Source organism: Pinus tabuliformis, chromosome 7 (assembly GCF_031772625.1).
Source record: "Pinus tabuliformis cultivar Carrire ecotype Pingquan chromosome 7, CPIR1, whole genome shotgun sequence".
Lineage (NCBI taxonomy): Eukaryota > Viridiplantae > Streptophyta > Pinopsida > Pinales > Pinaceae > Pinus > Pinus tabuliformis.
Genome location: NC_142293.1, coordinates 981,187,442 through 981,209,490, shown reverse-complemented (window position 1 = coordinate 981,209,490; position 22,049 = coordinate 981,187,442). Strand labels below are relative to the sequence as shown.

The 22,049-nt window shown below is 38.9% G+C and overlaps 1 protein-coding gene across 1 annotated transcript in view; it reads right to left on the bottom strand.

Annotated features, from left to right (window-relative positions):
- The window catches only part of LOC149250895 (uncharacterized), a 107,366-nt gene extending 85,537 nt beyond the window's left edge, over positions 1-21,829 (bottom strand). The window contains exons 1-3 of the mRNA XM_089453784.1: positions 19,875-21,829; positions 18,874-19,698; positions 18,389-18,773 (exon numbers count right to left, since the gene is read on the bottom strand). Of these exons, the coding sequence (XP_089309910.1) occupies positions 18,389-18,773; positions 18,874-19,698; positions 19,875-21,708 (3,044 nt within the window). The 5' untranslated portion in view covers positions 21,709-21,829. The remainder of the gene's footprint in view (positions 1-18,388; positions 18,774-18,873; positions 19,699-19,874) is intronic.
- Positions 21,830-22,049: the final 220 nt, after the last annotated feature.

Sequence of the window (22,049 nt, the reverse complement as noted above, 5' to 3'; positions counted from 1 at the left end):
ATGGTGATGAAAGCAGGCAAGAGGAGATCAGATTCTAATCTGACAAACAGTAGGTACACAGAGTTAAAGTATAGCAGAATATTGGGAGAACTTGTAGATAGAAGGAAACATAGAACAATCCATTCAAAGTGTAGGTGAATGGTATAATTAGATCGTGCAGAGGTATTATTGCAGATCACAAAGGCAATTCCACAGAGGATGTGGGTAGAATTGCTAAGGGATAAAAGAAGCAGGTAAAAGTTTCTGAATGAAAGCAGAATGTGGAAGAACCTTGAGGAATTTCAATAGAGGTTGGATAAAGAGGACAGTTGTGTTCTTAGAATATGCAAATGAGTTGAAGCCTAGAAGGATCAGAGAGAAGTGCTCAAAGGAGGTTCCAGAGATAGCGAACCAAGAGCTTGCCAAAAGGCCAAGTACAAAGGAAAGTGTTAGGCCACTATACTACTAGTGTAACCCCTTATTGTTATTAGTACAACCCACTTATTATATTGATGTACCCATGTAGTGCCCATATTGTTACTATTGTGCCCCATAGAAGCCCACTATTGTTATTATTGTGCCCTTACATTATTATTGTTATGTCGGCTCTTATTATGTTATGACCCCTTAGACTCCTATATATAGAAAGGAGGTCTTTTCATTTGTATCATCCAAGAATTGTTCATTTATGTAATGTAAAGGAGGTTTCCCCCTCGAAGAGGCTGAATTATAAGGCGTTGATATATCTTTTCTATCTTTTCTTGAGCTGGTTTCATAACATTTGGTATCAGAGCTTTGGATTCTAGGGTTTCGCTGATCCAAACAGGTCATCGTGGCATTTTCGCTATAAATTTTTTGTGTGACGTTTCAAAAGTCGCAAAAAAAACCCATTTGAGAAGAAATCACGCTGAACGTTGGATCCAAATTTCAGATCTTTTCGCGTGATATTTACGGAGATATGATCTGAGGAAGTTGGTCTTTTTGCAGACACCTGAATTACATTCCAAACAGGTGACCTGGGGAAAATCGTCATAAATTTCTTTCTGAGCATCGGATTGAAATTTCACAAGAAGGTACAGAAATAGGATGGACTGTAGTTTTCTTTTATATATTTTTCAGAGTCAAAGCTTGAAACAAGGACACATGGCACTTCATACAAGTTCGCTCTACGGAACTAGTCTACAATCAGGTCACTGCGGGAGATTGTGCATAACTCTTTCTTGGAGAATCCAATTTGGATCAGACTAGTGGCATTGGAAAGATGACACAGAAGGCTCCTACAGGTTGCAATTTCAGAACTTAAAGATCAAAAAGTACAGAGTTACAGTCGTTTCAAGGTTGAGCTCCTAAAATCAAGAAAAAGCAAGATGAGGAAGTTTGATGGCAAGGATCCGGTAAATTGGATACTTCAGATGGAGCAATATTTTGATCTACATGGTGTACAACTGTTACAAAAGGTATGTATTGCATCTTCATATTTAGAACCAGATCAATTTTTATGGTACAAAGGGCTTTGTTCTCGTAAACAACTTGTTACGTGGTCAATTTTCACGGAGGAAATGATAGCACATTATGAGGATACAAAGAGAAACACCTTCTTTAGAGCAACACCACAACAATTGGAAAGAGTAAAAGGGCTTTGTGACATAGTGGAAAGCAAAATTATGGAAACCAGGAAGCGTACCCCTCACAACTATAAAGATAGAAGTGTTGTTTCTCCTAGCCTTCCACAACCTACAAGGGTTACACCACAACAATTGGAAGAAAAAAGAGAAAAAGGGATTTGTTACAATTGTGATAGCAAATGCACTAAAGGTCATAAGTGTGCTGAGAAGAAATTATTTTACATAGAATATGAAGAGGAGGAAGAAAAGGATCAAGAAACATCAAAAGAAGAAGATATACGCCAAGACCCCACCCAGAGAAAGAAGAAACGAATCAGACCATATCTTGTAAAGCATTGGCAAGAATTACCACTCCTCAAACTCTCAAGATAGAAGGACATATCAAGAAGAAAAAGGTGCAAGAAGTGAAAGATCACATTGAGAAAGAAGAAATGAATCCAACCATATCTTGTAATTCATTGTTCGAAATTACCACTCCTCAAACTATCAAGATAGAAGGACATATCAAGAAGAAAAATGTTCAAGAAGTGAAAGATCACATCGAGCATCAAGAAATGAATCCGACCATATCTTGTAAAGGATTGGAAGAAATTACCACTCCTCAACCTCTAGAGATAGAAGGACATATCAAGAAGAAAAAGGTTCAAGCAGTGAAAGATCACATCGATCATCAACAAAAAGTTCTCCAACTTTTAAAGGATAACGCCACTTCGGTGCAAAATCAAATGAAACAACAGGTAGATCAACATCGTAGTGAAAAATGTTTTGATGTAGGTGATTGGTTATCTTTACTGCTACATCTCAAGCAAGCTATTTATGAGAAGGAAATTTTGGCAATACTACATGCACTTAAAAAATGGCAACCTTACCGAATGGGAAGACTCTTCAAGGATGAGGATGTGGAAGCATTGTTTTGTGCTATTTCTATTATCCAACCAGATTGGATAAACAAAGCAAGGGATGAATGGAAGAAGGACGAAGAAGTATGGCCACTTATTCAAAAGTTGCAAAAGATCCCAATTCAAACAATATTGCCAGAAATTGAAGAGGAACAAAAAATCATATTGGAACCTGGAGCAGTCATAGAAACAAGAACCCGACAGCTACGAAATCAATCAATTTCAGAGTATTTCATCAAGTGGAAGAACTTACCTGTTGAAGATTCCACATGGAGGACAAGAATTTTATACAGAAACATCAAGAACTACTCAAGCATTGAGGACAACGCTTTTTGAAGGAGAGGGGCATGTTAAGCCCCTATGCTACTAGTGTAACCCCTTATTGTTATTAGTACAACCCACTTATCATATTGATGTACCCATGTAGTGCCCATATTGTTACTATTGTGCCCCATAGAAGCCCACTATTGTTATTATTGTGCCCTTACATTATTATTGTTATGTCAGCTCTGATTATGTTATGACCCCTTAGACTCCTATATATAGAAAGGAGGTCTTTTCATTTGTATCATCCAAGAATTGTTCATTTATGTAATGTAAAGGAGGTTTCCCCCTCGAAGAGGCTGAATTCTAAGGCGTTGATCTATATTTTCTATCTTTTCTTGAGCTGGTTTCATAATAGAAAGCTTGGTGAGGTAAGTGGCAGTAGGTAGGACTTACTGTTGCAGAGGCTTTAATGAAGCTCATAGTGAGTGAGTGAGGAACTCATAGAGATGGAGAGGAAGATGACTACTGATAGTCATAGTGGAGGTTTTGAGGGAAACCAAAACAGAAGAAAAGTGAAGAAGGAGAATGCCAAGGCAAATGGCAAGAGGATGAGCCAAGTGGAGTTTGACAAGGAGATGGCTGCGATAAGAGAAGAACTCGATGTGTTAACAATGCTGCTAGAGGAAAGTCAAAGACTAGGTTGGGTGTTAAGGAAGAATCCAGTGAAGTGGCATACGTTACAAAGAAGGCTATGACAAAAGCAAGTAAAGTGGCTGATGGAAAAACTCAGAGAAGCTGAGTTGGAAATGGAAGTATCCATTTTTGAACCAAAGCAAGGTGAAGTTCTAGGTGAAGAAGAAGACTTGAATACTGAAACTTTAAGTGAGACCAAAGGGTCACATGATTTTAGATTTGATAATATGTGTTTGTTTGCAGATGAAACATGTGAAGAAGGATAATTTGCTAATATTGTCGTAAAGAAGGAAGAAGACAGGCATAATCTAAATTCTGTTATGAAAGAAGAAGTAGAGAAGGATATCAAGCAATCAAGTGAAGGACTTGATGAGATTGAAGAGAAGACCATTGAAATATTTTTACGTCATGTAGAGGACTTGGAACAGCAGGAAGACTTGGTGATTGAATCATCAAATGAGATCATGAGGTCTTGTGGTTTTACAACTGATAAGTTGTGTGTGAATGTAGGTATTGCAGAAGACAAACCACCTTATGGAAGTGTCTTGAATGAAGTTGAAATTTTCCAAGTAAAGTATGATGATGATTGTCTTTCAAATGAAGATCAACTTGAGTTATTACAGCAGAAGGAGTTCATAAATTTCTTGCTTAGTGGAAGAAATATCTTCAATGGAGGTGAGTAAGTTATGTCTTATGATAAGGAATTTTCTATTGATGAGTACAAAGAGGAATTGATTTTCTTAAATGGCCAAAGGGAGAGTGATGGATAGACATCAAAAACTATCACAGAGCTGGAGGATCAGAATTTTATTCTAATCAAGAATGAAGAAGTAGTGTCAACAAGAAGTTATACTTGTGAAAAAGAAGAAGATAGTGAGGATTGTACAGAGCTTTAAGGAGAAATTCCAGGTGAGATGGAAAATTTATGGCATGAGTTAAATCTTTTGGAGAAAAGGCTAGAAAACCAAAAAGTAAGTGTTCAAGTTGTAAAATGAGAACTGAATGAGAATGAAGAAGTTCACTACAACGGACAAGGATAGGAATACATTATTAAAACAGATGGTGTGGAGGAGAGACTAGTTGACAGTCTTGGGAATTCTGTTGAGAATTCAAAGCAGCATACTGATGTGCTGACAAAGGAGGAAGAATCAGAGCAGCATACTGATGTGCTGACAGAGGAGGAAGAATCAGAGCAGCATACTGATGTGTTGCCAAAGGAAGAAAAGGAACATAAGCCTTATTATTTTTATTTTTATAATTGTTTGGTGAGTGCAGGTTTAGTTGCAGATGCTGGAGGAAATTTGGCAAAGATGAGAAGCCAAATAAAAATGAAAGAGGAAGATTCTATGGAAGTATTTAATCCATGGAACAGAGATGTTAAATTTTTGGAGAGAATGTTGGAAAGTCAGGATTCAATATAGAAAGAGATGATCATGAAAGAGTGTAAGGATGAAAGAGAGGCATAACTAATAAGAATGGCAGAACAAGTAAGAATGAGAGAACAAGTAAAAATAAGTGAATAATAGAAGTTTGAAGAGTTAGTAGACAACACCAACAACCTGAAACAAAGAGAAAGAGGTAATAGTAAGTGGAAAAGTATGGACCAGCCAAAGGATGTGCTGGAAATGATAATTGAAAAATTATGGCAGTTGATGATGAAACAGTCCATATGGAGAAGATTGATAGTAGCTAGAAGGATGATCAATCAGAACATGAAATTGATTGACAAGGAGAGGAAAATAAAACAAAAGATAGTAGACATACAACAACAACAAAGGTGTAGAGCATTCAGACAACTACAAACTAAAGTTTGGGATCCTGGAGGTTTTCTATCAACATATGAAGACACATGATCAGGAGATCATGAACATTTTCTACTTTGGGAGTTTGATGCAGGAGCATTCAGCTCAACAATATCATTGTATTTTAGTAGACATAGGGGGTCTTGTATTTTAAGGCATTTGGTTTCCTAAGTGTTGAATTAATGTAATTACTTAGGTTTTGAGTGATTTTAATGAAAATAGGAATTAATTAAGTATTGTGAAGCATATTGTAAATGTTCTCGAATGTAGGAGAACATGAGAGAATTAGGATAGTTGAGAGATTGAGAGATTTGAGAATTAATTTCAAATCTTAGATTAGGAGTTAGTTCATGATTTTGTGGATTAGAGAGGATCCTTAGAGATAACGAAGAGATTTTAGGGTTTTGTTGAGAAGTTTATGGTTCTAAACTAGGAATTGGTTGTAGAATTCTTTTGTATAAATGTAAGCCTAAAATGCATAGTCAAGGGTTAGCTAGTTAGTTGGTTAGCTAGTTAGTTAGGAATTAGAGTGTGAATAGTTTGATTGTAAGCCTACAGGCAGATTGTGAAATAGAGGCTACTGATATTGGAAACCAGGCTGTAGAGAAGAAAATGTGTAAATACCTCTTTATTAATACAAACAACTCAATTATGAGTTTATGTGTGTGTGTGGAGTAATTTAGCTATAGTCTGTGTTGAGCTAAAGTAATTCTATGTAACAAAAGTTGCATGTGCAGAATCAGAGGCAAAATACAGAGAAGAATAACAGAGAGATGTTAATTCTTTGTACACACCAACAGTACAGGAGGAAGCCTTTAATGTTATAGTGAAGGTGAAGGAAGGATAAAGGCGCGAGCATAGTTAAGGAGGAAGTCGTGATTCAAAACAATGAAGGAATATAACCTGGAAGAAACCTGAAACCACAGGAACACTAAGAAATGACCTAAATGCGAAGTAGGCAAAAAATAATGAGAACCATCAGATCATTTAGATCAATGGGTAGTAACGACAGAAGAAGAATAGCGGGGGTAAGAGAGTGCGGAAGTTCTTGATCGAGGTTGAAGGCCCGCAATCGACCTTAGCCATCGATCGCAAATTCAAACACTTATGTGAAGTCAACTATGGGGGTTTAAGTTGTTGGTAACCGTGTGTGAGTCAAAGATCCATAGACCGTTAGATTGAATGATTAGATGAATCGTACATTGATCAATCGGTGGAGGATGGCAATCAGATTGTTTTGGTGATCAGACAAGTGATGACCGTTAGATATGGAGAGAGAAGATCAACGGCGGAGAGTGAAAGTCAACATGCGATGGAACTGTTGTTCAATTGACGAATTGTTGTTCAATTGACGAAGTGATTTTCAATTATGACATTGTTGTTCAATTGGCGAAGTGTTGTTCAATTATGGAATTGTTGTTCAATTGGCGGAGTGCTGTTCAATTATGGAATTGTTGTTCAATCGACAAAGTGTTTTTCAATTACGAAATTGTTGTTCAATCCCAAGTGTTGTACAGTTGTTGTTTAATTACTATTCAGTTGTTGTTCAATTGCTATTCAATTGATGAATTGGAAAGGAGCGGACCCCAGAAGGTTATAGGCATGGTTTCATTCTATTTATAGTCTACTTGTGTTATCGCATATTGCATGCAAGAGGCAATGAAGTCACAGGTTGATGTGATGCAAGATTGCGACAACCGTTGATCTAGTGGATGAAATCAAATGTGGAAAGGGCAACCACATATCGTAATATGGGAGTTCTGAATACAAACTCTATTGAGTCCTGTGAACTCCGTGATTATAATAAAGGATAAGTTGGCTTATAGAGTGGAGTTTGGTTAATATGCACGGGTATAGAGTTAACCGCAGTTGTTGTAAAGGTTAAAGGGGTGAGTTATAAGTTTCCACGGAGGAGGATTACCAAAAGATCAGACTGGGTTAGTTATTAACTCGTTCTGCATGAGATTCAATTAAGGGGCCTTGAACCTTAAGTAATGAAGGTTTGAATAGGTAGGTCAATGAAAAACCTAGGACAGAAGAGATTATGCATTTTATATGCATAATGTGGGTATTTTCGGCTTAGCCAGCATCACTTCCCAGGACGGACTCCATTTTTTTGTAGTCTTCCCATGATGCACTCCATTTTTTCTCAAAAAAACTGCAAATTTCCTGTCAAGATCAAGGGATTTTTCCTATCAAGATAAAGGCCTTTGCAATCTGCATATGAAAATCCCTTGGTACCTTCTACTCTTCCTAATCTAGAGCATCAAAATCCCTACATTAGGTGGAATGCCATTTTAGCGGTAATTGCCATATATAAGTTGCCGTAGGGAGAGTAGTTGCTTGTCGATGCGCCAGAGACCCTGGCAACCGAGCATGATTTTTCTACCAAGTGAAATGCGTTCAATTGCGCTCATGAGTGTGCAATGTTGAGGAGGACGTAAACCAAACTTTACAATAAGCACAAAGAAACTATTAAAAAAACACCAAGGAACTGATAAAAGAAAATAAAAGAACATGAAACCCAACCCAAAACAGAGTCAAGCCAGGTCACTCCAAAAGTGTACAGGCATCTCCGTAAAGAGATGGGTACGATGATAAATGAGCTAAGGAATTATGTGTTGATGATATTATAGGGGTTCCATTTGGAAATGAGGTTTCTAATTAAGGATTACATCAGGATTGTTCATCTTCAACGCCCAAATAATGAGGATGAATGTGTTTCATTCTGCACAAGTCTCTCGAGTAACGACTAGGGTAAAATTTGATGAATCAGAACAAAAATGGAACGAGCAACATATTTTGGAGTCTGTAAACCAAGCTTTATAATAAGCACAACATATTGTGGAGTTTGTAAACCAAACTTTATAGTAATCACAAAGAAACCGTTAAAAAAAACACCAAGGCACTGATAAAAGCAAATAAGAGAACATAAAACCTCCTTCAAATACATCCACATGTGGATAAAATGTAGCATGCCTGGGATGAGATATAAGACTCTGAATAAGGAATTTAATAGTATTAACTCTCCTCAACTTAGGAATGGTAGTTGCATCACTTTCAAGCCCTTTAGCCTCTCTTCCCTGAACCAGTTAGAACATGTCTAATAGTGATGCTTATCCTGATTCTCTGTTGAACCCTTGTGTCTCTGTCATAATTAGTTCATCGTGGAGAATAAATGGGAGACAAGGGTGAAGGAGTCCCAAAGGAAGTGGATTGAGAAGATGAGGAAGGAGGGGAATAGCCATATGGGGTTGGAATCTCTGAGTAGTTCATCGGCTCAAGTAATGACGAAGTGGAAATCCAGTGACGAGATTCTTGTTAGTCCTGTTGTTGGTGCCAATCAATCCAAAGGAGAACACATCCCTTTGGAGTTGTTTATGCTACCGCTGATGTGATTCGGTGAAAGTGATTCAGAGCGAGAAGGACATCCATAGAAAGTACTCTTATGGTCACCCACACATTCTTCACCTTCCATATCCACCTATCTCTCTTCTATGATAGTGAATAGAATCTATGTGTCTCTTTGCCACAATGCTAGTTGTATTGAGTCTAACCTGGAATTGTTGAGGCCTCTAGATGGGAAGTTCATGGCCATGGCTGGTTAAGTGAACATGTTGTGGAAAGAAGCTCATGGTGGGTTGTGTGAATAGGTAGTGAAAACATGCCTTGGAAAAACTTTATGGAAGGGAGTTTGTAGACTGTAGTTGGCAAGTGGCAAAAATATTTTCTATATGCCCGACCGTTGGGCACACGAGTTGGATTATTCATTGTAAATTTCATGATGTGAGTTTGCGTGGAACGTGAATTAATATAAATAAAGTACAACCTATTTTCATCCTTAAGCCTATAGTTAAAGTAATAAATATAGTAATATGATATTTTCATATCCTTCATTGAATAAGTTTTGAATAAAGAGATCATTTTACAACTAATTATACCATGAAAATATTATCAAATTTAAGTTTAATGAGAAATTGCGGAGTGCTTATAGAAAGAGGATAAGAGAAAATGAAGATATTTTAAAGAGGTAATTGATCCCAACGTAAAAGATCAAAAGTATATATTTTTTATGGTAATTTAAGAAAGAAAATTGGCATTGCTATAATAAGTATAAACCCTCACAAGTTTCATAATCTAATAATGTGATAGATTATCCCTAGAACACCATGAAATAAAAGAATTTGTCATATTTGTGATATTAATAATTTGTCATATTTGTTTGTCTTGTAGATTTTTTGTACTATGAATAAGTAAAAGGATAGATTCATTGTAATTCCTTGCTTCATCTCTTCTTATATATATATATATATATATATATATATATATATATATATATATTGATCCGAATTGGATCCATAAAGACTGTCAAAGAACCATGACTGTATCAGGTTGGGACAAATCTCTAAAGAATTCAAAAATCGCGATAAAAAACACCCCTGAACCAGTGGCAATGGCAACCAGCGTGCAACGATGAGGACCTCAGTCAAAGCGCACTGACCAAGGCCCATGGAGACTGCACAGGAGGTCAAAGTAGCCCCTGGAAGCCCCAGATCGGGAAAAGGAGGTGGATTTTGATGCATGATTAGTGCTTAGATAGGTGAACAGGGCCAAAATGGGGGAGCCTCCAGCACTTGGTTGCATCGGACACCGGAGAACCGCAGGCGGAAAAGTGAAAAGCGCTAACGTACAAAGGCAGGACCCGTGCTATGGAAAACCGGTGATATTGATCGGGATGCCCTCAAACGGTAAGCAGTTCTGGAGAAAGTGGAGTGATCCCATACATCGATTGACGTGTGGCAAGCGGAGGTGAGAGAAAACCACTGTTGATTGCGCGCTATTAGTCGAGCAAGTCAACCACATGAGACGTGCGTATGACGTCAGATCTGGAGGCCCCAGATTGGATGGCTGAGATCGAGCCCGACGGGGGGAAGCGGAATCGGCGAAAGAATAAGCCACGTTTTAGAAGGATTTGGAATCTGTTTGACCACCATGGTGGAGGAAGAATGCATCCATGACGTAACTGAAGAAACGAACCGACGAAGCAGGCTGGCATCATTTAGAGGAGGACATGTGGCCACTCCCTCAACATTCATGATGACGCCGAACAGGGAACTCCAGGCGCAGCTGCAGAAGGTGAATCGACAGAGGTGAAAGAGAAACCGAACATGCATTGGAAAAAATGGCTAAAAGCCATGAACAGAGACAGAATACAAAAAAAGGTTAGAGTCAGTCAGAGTGAACCTCGAGAGGAGGACTGAACACTGAGAGATAGAAACCAGAGAAGAAGGCAGTAAAGCAAAAGTAGAAAGAGACAGAGGGTCGAGCTGACCAGCGGCAGCATCGAGCACCAGAGAGCTTGAGAGATTCAAGCCATCCCATAGAGGAATCTGTTCGGACTGAGCACCACATTTGGCTCTTTCCACTGAAGACCAGAAGGTCACAGAGTTGGTAGGAAGAAGAAGAGTTTGTGTACTCCAGTGGCTTGGGGAATCCAAGAACCACCCTGCCAAGCAAACCTACTTCAGGAGAACTCATGTTGAGTCCTTGCATTGTAATTCTCTGCTTAAAGACACAATAAAACAAGGCCACCATTGAAAGCTGAACCGGAGGTGTAGCCCTGGAGAATAGGGTGAACTCCTTATTAAAATTCTTGTGTCTTTGTGTTTGCTTACTGTATTTCTCTGTTGTCTTTCCATCTAAATGTCTGTGTGTTGGCAATCTAATTGATCCATCGCTTAAATAACACAGAACACACACACCAACACATGAGTCTGTAATACCTTTGTTTAATAAATCTTCCACTGATGTCACTCATAGGGTGAATATCAAATCAAGTGGTATCAGAGCTCTAGGTTGTAAGGTTAGACAAGCTTGTGTTGGTTTAGCTGTTGAATGCTCACTAGATCAAAGTTCAAATTAGGAGAAGGAGACTTGGTCGAAACTAATCCTGAAATTGGGAGAGTCTATCCTCATAAGACAATATCAGAGGAAGGTTCTATGGGGCCAGACCCTCAATTCATGGAGAGTTTCCTAGCCATAAAGTCTATGGTAGAAGAAATGTATAGGGACTTTAGAAAGCATAAGGATGAAGATTCATCAGGTTCTAAACAAGATAAAGAAGAAGATGAGTCTCATTCCCACGACCACTCAAAAGGAAAAGGGAAAGAGGAAAGCTTTCTCACACCTCTTAATAGCTCTATGCATAATAAGAGAGCATCTTTGATTAAGCTAGATGTTAAATTTGATTTCCATATATATGATGGAGAGCTAAATGTCGAGAAGTTGGACAATTGGATTAGACAAATTGATGTGTATTGCAGAGTGCAAAACATCAACTCAGACAAGAGTAAAATTCAACTAGCAAGCCTATGCCTAGGAGGCATTGCCTTGGTTTGGTGGGAAGGCAGAACCCAAGCTGACATAAAGAGACATGGTAAGACTATCTCTGTTTGGAGTGACTTTGTTTCTGCGATTAAGAAGCAGTTCTATCCATTGGCCTACATGCAACAAGCCATGATGAGTTGGCAAACTCTTCAGTAGTTGAAAGGGCAAAGTGTGCAAGGGTATACTCAAGAACTTAGAAAGAGAACATTGATTCTAGGGATCTCATTAGACTCACCAGAGACTCTTTTGAAGTACATTGGTGATCTACACAGCTACATGAGGCATACCATCCTCATGTTTAATCCCACTAGTATAGATGAGGTATTTGTACAAGCTACTCATCTAGAAGCTAGAGGAAAGAATGGAAATCCAGAAGTTGGGGGACCATCCCAACCCATTGCAAGCAAGAGCAAGGAGAAAAGAAAGAAGAAGTGGAAAGAAAGGTAGGTTAACACTGCACATAAAAGAAAAGCTTCATGCACTCAGTGTAAAAATGAGGGGCATGATGATGAGCACTGTTGGATTCTGCGTCCAGAGCTGAGACCTAAGAAGTCCGAGGCAAGAAGAAGAAGACTGCTGCAGCTATTCAAAAAGATTTGGGGTCAGAATCAGGAGATGAAACAATCATTGCAGCCACATGTATAAAAGGTAAGAATTCTAAAGCATCTACTAGTAATTCTGCTCAAACCATTATTGATGAAGAACATGAGAGAAAAAGGCATGAGCTTTTTCATATTCGAGTTATTTCCAAACATCAGAAGATTGATACTTTGTCTGATAGTGGCTCACAAGTAAATTTTATTTCTGAAGCAATTGTAAATAAATTGGATTAGTAACTACACCTCACAAGAAACCATACCCATTAGGATGGTTGAATGATAAATCACAACTACAAGTGACTAAACAATGCAAACTCAAGTTTTCTTTTGGGTCAGCATTTGTAGATGAGGTTGAGTTAGACATAATTCCGTTGAGTTAGACATAATTCCTTTGGATATATGTGGAATTGTTTTAGGAAGTCCTTACTTGTATGATAGAAAAGCTATTTTCTATAGAGCTGAGAACAAGTATCTCCTTGTTAAAGATGGAATCGAATACTTTGTAAGAGCTGACAAGCTCAAGAATAATTATACTCTCATAAATTCTGGGCAGATGAAAAGAATGATAAATTCATGTAAACAATTCTTACTAATGGTTGTAAAGGAAAAGAAACCTGATAAAACCAATGTATTTGAGGGTTGTAATGCTCAGAAACAAGCTGATATAGAAAACATTGTTTTAGAGTATGATGTCCTGTTTCAGGAACCTAAAGGTCTGCCACCCAAAAAGGAAATAGTACATGATATTATTTTGCATCAAGATGTTCCATTGCCTAACATTGGGATGTACAGGTTGTCCACTTTAGAGAATGCTGAAATCAAGAAGCAGGTGCAGGAGTTGCTCGAGAAGGGATTCATCAGGCCTAGCACATCACCATGTGGGTCACCAATCGTTTTGGTGAAAAAGAAAGATGGCTCGTGGAGAATGTGCATTGATTACCGAGCGTTGAATAAGATAACAATAAAAAATCGTTTTCCCCTTCCTCGCATAGATGATATTTTAGATCAGTTGAAGGAAGCTGTTTATTTCACCAAGCTGGATTTGCACAGTGGATACCATCAGGTTAGAGTTGCAGAGCAAGACGCATGGAAGACTACTTTCAAAACAAGCAGGGATTGTATGAATGGCTGGTTATGCCTTTTGGCTTGACCAATGCCCCTGCTACTTTCATGAGATTAATGAATGATGTACTCAGGCCTTTTCTTGATGATTTTGTTATTATGTATCTAGATGACATTCTGAATTTTAGTAAAACGTGGGAAGAACACTTAAAGCATGTTAAGTAGACATTAGATGTTTTGAAAAGATAAAAAATTTATGCTAAACTCTCAAAAAGTGATTTTGGCAAAACATATCTAAATTATTTGAGTCATATAGTAGGGGGTGGTGAATTGGAAATAGACCCCTCTAAAGTGGCAGTCATTGTAAACTGGCCTAAACCCAAGTCTGCTACAGAAGTGAGAAGCTTCTTAGGAGCAACACAATATTGGAGGAAGTTCATTTCTAATTTTTCCTCAATTGCAGCTCCCTTACATGCTTTAACAGGATTGAACAAGGTGTTTCAGTGGGGAGGCAAACATCAGAAAGCCTTCAACACCTTGAAAGAAAAGATTAGTACAACACCTGTACTAGCACTGCCTGATCTACAAAGACCATTTGAAATCCAAACAGATGCCAGTGACTATGCCATGGGAGCAGTGTTGACACAACATGGTAAACCCATATGTTATCATTCTGAGACTTTTAATCCTGCAGTAGCTAACTATCCTACATATGATAAAGAATTGTATGCATTAGTTCAGAGTGTGAAAAAGTGGAAACATTACTTAATAGGCAAAGAGACAGTAATACATACTGATCATCAATCGCTTCAATATCTACACTCCCAAACTAAGTTGCAGTAATCAAGGCATTACAGATGGATGGGTTTTCTATAGCAGTTTCATCTAGTCATCAGATATAAAAAGGGCACACACAACAAAGTTGCAAACATGTTATCTAAACCCATTATAAATGCATCTACTATACTTAAGCATAATTCTGTACTACATGAAAGTTACATTGAACAATGTGCTCAAGATATAGACTTTAAAGATGTATATGCAACTTTGAGTCAAGGCAAAAAGGTAGAAGAATTGGACTATCATGTGAAAGACTGACTCTTATATCATTGTGGGAAACTATGCATTCCATAAACTGAGAGAGTAAAGATAATTAGAGAGGCACACACTTCTCTGATATCAAGTCACTTTGGGGTAAGTAAACCAGTTGCACAGTTGCAAAGATTTTGTTATTGGCCGAAAATGAATGAGACAGTTTCTAGATATGTAAGAGGGTGTACTATGTGTGCTAAAAGCAAGCCTAGCAATAGAAAACTAGGCTTGTACACTCCTTTACCAGTTCCTTCTCACCCTTGGGAAAGTGTTTCCATGGATTTTGTTGGAGGACTGCCTAAATCTAGGAAAGGTCATGATTATCTATATGTGGTTGTGGATAGGTTCGACAAAATGTGTATTTTGATACCTTGTAATAAGCAGATTACAGTTGAACAAACTGCAAAATTATTCTTTGAACATGTATGGGTTCATTTTGGATTACCCACTTCCATTGTATTTGATCAAGACACCCGATTTGTGGGGAAGTTTTGGTCAAGTCTGTGGGAACTGATGGACACCCAACTGAAGAAAATTACGGCTTTTCATCCAAAAACCGATGGCGAGACAGAAGTAGTTAACAGGACAGTGATCCAGTTACTCAGGGGATATTGCAGCAAACATCCTAAGCTTTGGGATGAAAAATTGTGTTATGTACAACATGCTTACAACAAAGCAAAACACTCTTCTACACAGAGATCTCCTTTTGAGACCTGTTTTGGTTTCATACCAAGGTCTCCTTTGGATTTTGTCTTTGGTAAAGGGACCATGGTTGATGGACACAGTGATGTGGACAAGGCAACTAGTTTTATTGAACAAATCCAGGAAATCCACTAGGCAGTACAGGAACAGCTGGAAAAGAGCTAAGAAAAATACAAGGCTAGGCATGACAAGCATCGGATGGAGCATAGTTTCCAAGTTGCAGACCAGGTTTGGCTGTATATTAGCAAGGACAGGATGCAAGGTGAAGGTAAAAAGCTAAAGCCTATTAGGTATGGACCTTTTAGGATACTTGAGAAAATTAGTGAAAATGCTTTTCGCCTTGATCTACCAGCTTACATGCACATCTACTCAGTCGTAAATGCAGATTGCTTGAGATTGTTTGAACCTTCAATGATTGAGGATCCTGAAGAGCAAATTCAATTGCCTTCTATTGATGACCTACTACCTGAATATCTTAATGAATTGCAGGAAGACACAGTCTTGGACAGGAAGGTGAGGACAACGCATAGGGGAGATGTTGAGTACCCCAGAATTGGACTCAAAGGTTCGAAGCCGAGCAATGCAAAGTGGATTGAGATTGGACAAGTGAGGCAGCAGTATCCTCACTTAGTCAATGCTTGAAAGAAAACCAACTTTTGGTGGTCCGAAAGCTTTTAAGTGGGAAGGTTGTGATCCAAATTGGATCCATAAAGACTGTCAAAGAACCATGATTGTATCAGGTTGGGACAAATCTCTAAAGAATTTAGAAACCGCGATAAAAAACACCCCTGAACCAGTGGAAATGGAAACTAGCGTGGAACGATGAGGACCTCGGTCAAAGCGTGCTAACCGAGGCCCATGGACACTACGCAGGAGGTCAAAGTAGCCCCTGGGAGCCTTGGATCGGGAAAAGGAGGTGGATTTTGATGCGCGATTAGTGCATTGCTGGGCGAACAGGGCCAAAATGGGGGAGCCTCGAGCACTTGGTTGCGTCAGAAGCCAGAGAACCGCGGGCAGAAAAGCGAAAAGCACTAATGTACAAAGGCGGGACCCGTGCTCTGGAAAATTGACGGTATTGATTGGGGTGCCCTCAAACAGTAAGCAGTTATGGAGAAAGTGGAGCGATCCTATACATCGATCGACACATGGCAAGCTGAGGTGAGAGAAAACCGCCGTTGATCGCGCACTATCAGTTGAGCAAGTCAATCGCGTAGGACGTGCGTATGGCATCGGATTTGGAGGCCCTAGATCCAACGGCTGAGATTGAGCCCGACGGGGGGAAGCGGAATCGATGAAAGAATAAGTTGCGTTTTAGAAGGATTTGGAATCCGTTTGACCACCACGGTGGAGGAAGAACACATCCATGACGTAACTGAAGAAACGAACCGACAAAGCAGGTTGGCGCCATTTAGAGGAGGACATGTGGCCACTCCCTGAGCGTTCATGATGACGCCGAACAGGGAACTCCAAGCGCAGCTGCAGAAGGTGAATCGACAGAGGTGGAAGAGAAATTGAACAGGCATTGGAACGAATGGCTAAAAGCCATGAATAAAGACAGCATACAAAAAAAAGTTAGAGTCAGTCAGAACGAACCCCAAGAGGAGGACTGAACACTGAGAGATAGAAACCAGAAAAGAAGGCAGTAAAGCAAAAGCAGAAAGAGACAGAGGGCCGAACTGACCAGCGACAACATCGAGCACCAGAGAGCTTGAGAGATTCAAGCCATCCCATAGAGGAATCTGTCCAGACTGAGCACCACATTTGGATTTTTCCACTGAAGACCAGAAGGTCACAGAGTTGGTAGGAAGAAGAAGAGTCTGTGTACTCCAGTGGATTAGGGAATCCAAGAACCACCCTGCCAAGCAAACCTGCTTAAGGAGAACTCACATTGAGTCCCTACTTTGTAATTCTTTGCTTAAAGACACAATAAAACAAGGCCACCACTAAAAGCTGGATCGGAGGTGTAGCCCTGGAGAATAGGGTGAACTCCTTATTAAAATTCTTGTGTCTTTGTGTTTGCTTACTGTATTTCTCTGTTGTCTTTCCATCTAAATGTCTGTGTGTTGGAAATCTAATCGATCCGTTGCTTAAATAACACAGAACACACACACCAACACATGAGTCTGTAATACCTTTGTTTAATAAATCTTCAACTGATGTCACTCATAGGGTTAATATCAGATCATATATATATATATATTCCATAACAGAATAGAGATTATTTGTTTATTTTCATAATTGAATATAAAGTTTATTATTGAAAGGAAACTCTTCTCATGAGCCTGTGAAAATAGTAGGATTGTGTCGTTCTTATCATTGAAAACAACAGTAAGATTACGCTCCTCTCAGTTATTGAAAACATGAAAGCAAATAAGGTGTGAGTGGTTTTTGGAAGTTTTCTTTATTTTAATCCTTTTGGTTTTGTTTTTAGCTTTAGGGAGAGTGGTATGGTTAATATTCAAATGGTTGGACTTCAGTGCATTTGTTTGTGATTTTGAAAATATCCTGGAATTTTGAGAGATAAAAAATTAATTATTTTTAAAATCTGATTGACAAAAACAAAGTCAATAAACTTTAACTCTTGTCTATTAAATTTTGGAATATTTTTAAAATTTATAATCTACATAAAATGTTTCAATCATATTTTGTTTAACTTGTATTTTGTGAAAGCAACAAGAAAAAATCTGCAAATTAATGCAGAGACCACAAATCACATAAACCATTTAAAAATAACCATGTAATTATTCAAATTTTCAAAAATAAAAAATGTTAAAATTTTTCTTTATATACATTATTTTTATACCAACCCATAAGTAAGTAGATTTTCCTTAATTTAATATAAATTTTTTGAACCAAAAAATCACATATTTTTTATACATATATAAATTAAAAAATAAATTAATAATTAAATAATATTAAAATAGATATAATTAAAATCAAATTAAGGTTTTGAAAATATTAATATTTAAAAATAATATTTTATGTAAATTATAAAATTAAAAATAAAAATATAAAATCTTCTTGAATATTCTATTCCTTCAAACTTTCCTTTACACGGAGAGGTGCAATTGCTAGTAATTACAGTTATCTGCTTGAGGCACAGAGGTAAACTTGGTATTTGCAATTGCTAGTAATTACAGTTATCTGCTTGAGGCACAGAGGTAAACTTGGTATTTGCATTTGCATTGGCATTGGCATGCTTATTCCTCTTTATAGTATTCAACATGGCAACCACTGCCGTGTATATTCTTCTTTATAGTATTGAAAATGTTAACTACTACCGTGTATCGGCATTGGCATGCATATTCTTCTTGATAGTATTCAACATGTCAACCACTACCGTCATGGCAGGTCTCTCCCTGGGATCGTTCACGCAGCACACAACTCCTAGCCTCAGCACTCCTATAATTTGTTCCATTATCGAATCCGCAGCTGCCTCAGTTGCTTCTCTGTCCATTTCTTCTGAAAGTGATGGATCAATCACTTCCTGCACAATCTTCTCTGCCGGCTCATCACTCTGCAAACTACATACTACCCATTCTGCCAGCGAATTAAATCCCTCCGGAAGTCCATCTGCGGGTGATCTTCTTGTTACCATTTCCAATAGCAACACTCCGTAGCTGTACACGTCTGCCTTTGCAGATATTTTCTCGCCATATCCAAATTCTACAGTATCCATCCACGCCACAGAAAAAGCAGCATAAATATGAATCCATGTATAATTTAATCTAATAAATACCTTCACATAATAATATAGAAGACTCACCAGGTGCAATGTAACCAATGGAACCTCGAATGGTGCTGGATAGTGTGCCTCCGATTATTTGTGGCTCAACTATTCTTGAAATCCCAAAATCACAGATGTGGGCTTCCATGTCTTGATCAAGAAGAACGTTGGCAGGTTTCAGATCGCAGTGAACAATCTCTCCCATCCCTGTTTCGCTGTGCAAATAAGCCATAGCTTGGGCAATGCCAGTAGCAATTTTGTACCTGGCTTCCCATGTGAGTTGACATACTTGGGAGTGATGAAGATACTTTCCCAGGCTTCCATTGGGCATGAACTGGAGCACCAGAGCCCTTGTGTTTGAATTTGAGAACGCCCCCAGAATTTTCACCAGGTTACGATGTCGAATCTTACCAAGCACCTCGCACTCCTTCTCAAAATTTTGCAGCGATTCGTTGCAATTCATTTTAAAGATTTTGATAGCAACCGCTTGACCGTTCTTGAGAATTCCCTTGTATACATTGCTCCATGTGCCCTTGCTGATTATAGCGGCTTCACTGAAACCATCGGTAGCATCTGACAGATCTGCTAACTTCAATTTTAAACCCTGTCCGAAAGAGCGAGTTTCGGTATTTTCATGATCGGATGAACGAGAGGCTGATCTGTAGTGACAGTAACACAAAAATATTGCGCAGAGAGACAATGTTCCTGCAAGCACGATCGCAATTTTTGCGACCAGTGCCCTCCAACCATTACTTTCTGCTTGATCTCCATTGCTGCTGAGGTAGCAAGATTTGTAAAGCGGAAAACCACAGAGAAATTTATTGCCCAAATAGGAAAAATTAGTGAATGTATTGAACTGACGGCCTGCACTCACATATTACAAATATTCAGCGCTAACGGTAGTTTTGTGTTGTAATTTCAAAATATAATGTGAAGAGATTGGACGAAATGCGAACGTTCACCTCATTTTTTATTGGAAGAACGCATACAGTTAAACAGAGTTCATATATATATATATATATAACCTATTAGTTCATTACCTGTTGGAATTGCACCAGATAAATTATTGTACGACAAATTTAGGACTGCTATGGTAGTTATATATGTCAACTCCGTCGGTATTTGGCCGTCCAGAAGGTTTTCAGACAAGTCCACAGATTCCAGCTCCGTTAAATGACCAAGTGCGCGCGGGATATTGCCACTGAGATTATTTCTGGAAAGGTTCAAACTTCTAAGGCAATTCAGCGATCCCAATTCAGAAGGAATCCACCCGCTTAGTCGATTTCCTGATAGATCCAGAAACGCCTGCTTGGAAAAGAAATATTTCTGAAGTATCGCGAGTCCCTTCATATTCAGTATGAGTTTATCCTGCAACAGAGTCTCTGGCGGAGGCTTTCCCGCCGCACTCTGTTTTGTCATTGCTTGGAACATACCAATCTGTGCAGGGATCTTACCAGAGAATTTATTATTTGAGAAATCCAGAAGTTGCAGGCGGCTGAGATCCCAAAGCCAATTGGGTAAATTTCCTTCCAATCGGTTATAGCCCACCATTAACACTCGCAGGTTCCTGTTATGTCCCCAGCTTTCTGGCAGTGTGCCACTCAAATAGTTAGCACAAAAATTTATGAATACGACACTGCTACGATTTTTGAACGTTAGAGAAGGATGCACTCGAGTGAGCTTGTTTAGGGAAAGAGATAAGCTATGTAGGTTCATTAACCGCCCTATTTCCGCAGGAAACTCTCCCACCAAAGAATTTTGATCTAGTTTTAGATATCTAAGTTTCGAACAATTTGCTAGAAAGGGCGGGACAGGGCCTGACAATTGGTTGCTGCATATGTCTAAGTATGTTAAGCGAGTCAGATTAGCCAGAGCCAGAGGAATATTGCCTCCTATTTTATTCTGACTGAGATCCAGGAAGTCAAGATTCACAAGCTTACCGATTTCAGCAGGTAACTCTCTAGAAATACTATTATTTCCCAGATTTAAATTCTGAAGGCGTTTGAGTTGACCAATCTGAGAAGGTATGCTTCCATTGATATGGTTGTTATAAGCTAAAAAGGTTTGCAGGCTTTCAAGATGACCTATTTCTGGAGGTATTCTACCAGTCAGATTGTTGGAAAACAGTGCCAGCTTACGCAGCTTTTTAAGCCGTCCCAATTCAGAAGGAATGGTTCCTGACAGCCTATTTTGAGACAAATCCAGGACTTCCAGATTCAGCAGCTGACCTAATTCCATAGGAACTGTTTCAGACAACCAATTTGCAGATAAATTTAGATGCAGAAGTTCTCTCAGCTCACCTAATTGGGAAGGAATGCTTCCGTTAAGCATATTATCGTCAAGCCTCATCACGGCCAACTTCTGTAAGGAAGTTAGAAGCTCTAGCGGTATGTTGCCATGCAACTGGTTGTGGCTGAGATCCAGGACTGTCAAATTTCTCAATTTGCCAATCTGAGAAAGAATTGGGCCAGAGAATTTATTTGAAGAGAGGTTAAGGTGCATTAGATACCTAAGATGGCCAAGCTCTCCAACCAGAGCGCCTGTGAGATTGGCAGCTGCAAGATTAAGCTTCTCAACTCTTGAAGTCGGTTCACGGCTGCATGAAACACCCCTCCAGTCGCAGGGATTGCTGTTAGTGCTTGAATTCCACCCAGCCAAAACACCATTTGGGTCACTGATCCTCCTCTTAAACACTAGCAATGCATTAATATCATTCCATTGCGTGTGACCAGCTATTTTCATGGAGGGATGGCTATCTCTGGAAGAAGCAAAAATGGTATTTGATTTTGGAAATTGCTGGGGTTCACAATACCCAACCGGAAGAAAGGCATGATAGAAAGGCATAAACAATAACAATAACAAGATGAAAGCCATGGAACCAGGCTCAGCAAATCTTAAGCAATGGAGATGTGATTACAGAGGAAAGTGCTTGAACCAAAGGAGGTGAAGTTAAAATGATGAAATAAGCCAATAAACGGTGGCGTCTATGTAAATCACCAATTCAAAGAAGAGACGGCCGATATCGCTCTTTAACGCCGACATTATAGAAGTTTGCAGGAATGCAGTACTCGGAAACTTCTACTACTCATTGGTCAACCCTCTCCATCGAACCGTGTTGGAATTAGTCACACCTAATATACTTAATGTCCGACAGCGGAAGCCATACTGGAGTACAGATAATGTATTTGTTTATGCGGTCAGTTAGATAATGTATT